Source organism: Gavialis gangeticus, unplaced genomic scaffold, assembly GCF_001723915.1.
Source record: "Gavialis gangeticus isolate Ggan-Ray unplaced genomic scaffold, GavGan_comp1, whole genome shotgun sequence".
Classification (NCBI taxonomy): Eukaryota; Metazoa; Chordata; order Crocodylia; family Gavialidae; genus Gavialis; species Gavialis gangeticus.
Window position 1 is genome coordinate 9,666,078 of NW_017728995.1, and position 4,203 is coordinate 9,670,280.

Below are 4,203 nucleotides of genomic sequence, written 5' to 3' on the forward strand. Positions count from 1 at the left end.
TTGGGGGGGGCTCAGGGAGCAGGCAGGGGGTGGGGCTGGGTGGGCAGAGCCAGCGGGTGTTCCCCCCCACGGTCCCTCCCCCCTTTTCCAGCCCCTAACCCTTACTTACTAGCAGTGAAGCCTGGGTCCAGCTCCGTGCTGCTGGCATGCTGCCTGCCTTTATGGGCATCTCTATGGAGCGTCTCTATGGAGAACCCAGCTTCCGGTTGCCCTGCTTTTTTTCTGTGTGGGTTTTTTTGACCCTGGATGTTCAGGGGTATAATTTTGCCCCCATGCTGCAAATTTGCAGCGCTGGGAACATTTTCTTGTTCCTGCACGTGCCTCTTGTAGCGTCTCAAAGGGGTTTGAGACGCTGCAAGAAGCAAGTGCGGGCTTGTCTGGACGTGCTCGTGGTGTTCAAGATACTCACTTACTCGGGTATAACAGAGGTAGCCACATGAGTATGACTTTTTTCCTTTTAACATCATGATATTGTGCTATGTTTTTGTCTACCTTGGGAGACAGACAAGGACATACACAAAAAACCTGAATTCTTAACTTATTGCTTTTTCTATCTGTATTTCTTCCAGCAGGAAGTTGGTTCCCAAAGCTTGCAACTCAGGACTTGTAAAGTCCTTGAAGCTCTGTTGCAGATTCATTTATCTTGCAATTGCTTCTGATTAATATGTCTATGAAATACTTAAAATGGAGGTTTTTTGGTACTGTCACTCTGTCATACTAGTGACATGGTATGTGATGATGCTTCCTTCCAGTGCTGGGAAGGAACACACAAAATTTATGTATTTCTATGAATATGAATCATTTTGTAAAACAGAACTTTCTCTTCACATTGCAGGAGAGTTTGAAATATAAAAATAAAAATGTATTTTTTATTATTTTGGTACCTCCAAGGCCTATGCAGATGGGAGAAAGGCAAGCCAGTAGAATAACACAGAGGGTTTAAAAATCCTGGTGGTGACGGCAGGTTCTATTACTGTTCTTAATAGACCAAGAAAGAGAAGACAGACAGGTCAGCAGCAATATCAGTAGAAGATGAAAGCATTCTCTGTAGTGACATAATCTGTCAGTATTTTATGGACATAACCTTACCTTGAAAACAATCATGGCACTTAGATGGGTATCTGAATTTTGTCCGAACACTAGATTGCTCATAAAGGTGGCTCTTGATGTCTTCATCAACACTGGCAACTTAGTAGTCTCTTCTAAAACTACATTCCTCAGATGACTTTTTCACTGGTTATCTTCAAATTGATAACTTTTCCTACAGATGGCTTTACAGAAAACTATAACTAACTCATCTCTCATGATGAGTATCTATTTAAGGCATATCCCCCTTACTGTAGTGAACTTGGCTACATATTATAGAAGAAGCTAGGTCAGGTTATAAAAAAAAAAAAAAAAAAAAAAAAAAAAAAAAAAAATGATGGGTCATGTCAAACCCGTAAAGTTTGAAGATGGTTATGTTGGCATTTGCTTAAATATATTAAAAGTTCATGTCCATATTCCTGATGGCATACAACTCTTTTTTTTAATACAAAATTAATTTTTACATCTGTAAGTATAGACACCTGATTGCAGTGCACAGTGTATCTTCAAGTGAAATGAGCATGTTTTGGCAACAGTTACTGACCAACACTTCACTTACCTGTCATTGATCCTATGTTAGCTTGTAATATTCTCTCTAAATCTGGTGCCTCCCCATTGATCTGAATGACATTGTAGAAAGTATTGAAGATGAGGTTTGCAAAACTGTGAAATGGCAATTGTCTGAGGAAAGATAACCGAACTGTGGAGATAATGTTGCAAGCAATCTTCTCCCAGCTCTACCCATCTCACAACAGTGGGCTGCAATTAGCACCTGCTGCTTCCTCCCTAGAAATTTTCCCTCTTAGGTTTTATGGTACCCCAAGAAGCAGCCATTGCCCCTTCCTGAAAAAGTGACCGTGAAAACTTTGGACAAAGTTAGACCCTAGACCCAACTACAGTCTGTTTCTCTTTTCAACAAGTAGTCAGCCCACTTCAGGAGATAGATCTCATCTTCTGCACATACTAAATTTAAAGCTGCTTTTTTAGTTTAATCCATTCAGCCCTAATAACTCCTTTTGACCTGCATTTCTGAAAACAGGAGTGCTGTTTAGGAGTCAGGCATTATGACTCTTCAACAGAAAGTTAGACTCAAACCTCAATTGCACTGGAGTAGATCTAGCGTCTCTTCAGTTCACTCAGTGAAGTTACTTTATATTTGTAATGCAGAAAAATCCTTTCACCTGTCAGGCCGCGTCCAGATGGGTGCGGATGTGTGGTATGTGGCACCCAAATCAGTCTGCAGTGCCATACATGACACATGTAGGTGTTCCCTGCACTGCTACCTTGCAGCACCAGGTGTGGGTTTTTTTTGACACAGGGATGTCACCGGAGATCCCAGGGTCAAAAAAACCCACACCAAAAAAAAGCAGGGTGGTGTACGTAGTGGCAGCACCTCACCCAAAACTAGAGCTTGGCCAGCTGGAGCCATGCTCCCAGCTGCAGGAGAGCTGTGGCTGCAGCTCCCAGAGGCTCCCAGGACCCCAGGTAAGGCTACTGGGGCCAGCACAGTTGCCAGCCCCAGGCTCTCCAACCACACGGGGGGTAACCTGCCACGAGCTGGAGCCCGCATGGTATGGGCATTCCCTGGGGATGAACAGCAGTAAGACAAGGTGTGCTGCTGCTGCTTGTCCCTGGGGAAACAAATGTTTGCGCTCGTCTGGATGCAGCCTCAGCATCCATGCTGGGAAAATAAGCAACAAAAGTGGCTTCAAAGCTGACCAGCTTAAATTGCTGGCAGAAATGCAGATGTTGGATTCCATTTCTAGAATGATTAATTTGTTTTATAATTCAAAATAAAAAAATTACAAATGACACTTCCAAAGAAGAATCTTAACAAAAGAAAACAAAAGCAATTCTGTAATATAAAGACGGGCAGTTTTACTTTATTTTTGTCTTGTATCAGCAAGGCCAGGTTTTCAGTAGTTTACACTTCTGGTAGACAACAATACAGAATCTGCATTAACACATTTATTATTCTTGACACGTTACTACATACTGAAGATACCATAGTTTACATACTGTACACCTAGAATGACAGAGCACTGCCACTTTACTTTAGTTGCACTATAGCTAATATGTTATGAAATATTTACATTTGGCTGTCTTTCAAATCGTCTCTTAGAGACAAATGTAGAATAGGTACAGAAACCTCTGCTACTATCAAGAATGAGGTTTCACCATGTTCTTGTATTGTGAATTATGGTCAGTGTTGTATATTGATATCTCTGAATAACTGTACATGGCTTAATGAGAGAATCTTAGGACATGTTAATTGTAGAAGTAAAAACTTAGGGGAGAAATTTATGTAAACAACCACCAGTTACTGAGTCCAATATCAGAAAGAACTTGTGCTAAAAGTCTGCGTTTTAAATTAGCTTCCTTTAATAAAATTCTAAAGAGAAATTATTTTAATAAGGTAGGGAGTGCTATTGCAATCCTAGAAATAGCTATTAAAATGCAACCATTCATAAACTTTTAGGATCAGTTTGTGTGATTCCAGGGTTTTTAAAATTTTTTTTTTGTTTTTATTACTCTGAGCAGATAGTGAACTATCCGGAGAGACCTGATGAGCTTGCAGATATCAGCTTGTTCTATGATTGGGAAGGCATCTGTAATTCTCTCTTCCCAAAAGTGCTTTTTATTTACAACCTACCATTATAGGAATCTTTTTTACTCAACAGTAGTCAGTAACTGCCACATGAACACTGGAAGGACAGTGGTTTGGCTGTGGTTACTACTGCTTTCTTAAAATGCTTGAACATCTTCACAAAACTTGAATATAAAGAGGGACATTGCTGCAGCTGAGAAAATAGGATACGTGTGACAGTAAGAGAACTGGACCCAGGCAATGTAATCTAACTTCTTCAAGCAAGGGACTTGTGGAATTTGACATGGGTAGGTTGAGAAACACTGATCACAGGAGTTTTGCCTTCACAATAGACTTTACACAGTTTGTCTCACTTGAAAGTGGAATGAAAAGTGACATGACCAGTTATGTAAAAAAACCGACATAATAATTTTAAACATTTTTCCTGCTTTTCACCCATCTCCAAATTGTAATTTGGATCTGGATTTTAACTTACGCCTCAGCACTAAGTGGATTATAAAGTTACTATA

The 4,203-nt window shown here is 40.4% G+C and overlaps 1 protein-coding gene across 1 annotated transcript; it reads left to right on the forward strand.

Moving 5' to 3' along the window:
* Positions 1-738: 738 nt before the first annotated feature.
* B3GALNT1 (beta-1,3-N-acetylgalactosaminyltransferase 1 (globoside blood group)) lies at positions 739-3,653 on the forward strand. The gene is given in 9 exon segments (XM_019503035.1): positions 739-801; positions 803-993; positions 995-1,074; positions 1,077-1,194; positions 1,196-1,297; positions 1,299-1,385; positions 1,417-1,531; positions 1,533-1,554; positions 3,628-3,653. Coding segments are annotated over 9 exon segments (804 nt in total).
* The last annotated feature ends 550 nt before the right edge of the window (positions 3,654-4,203 follow it).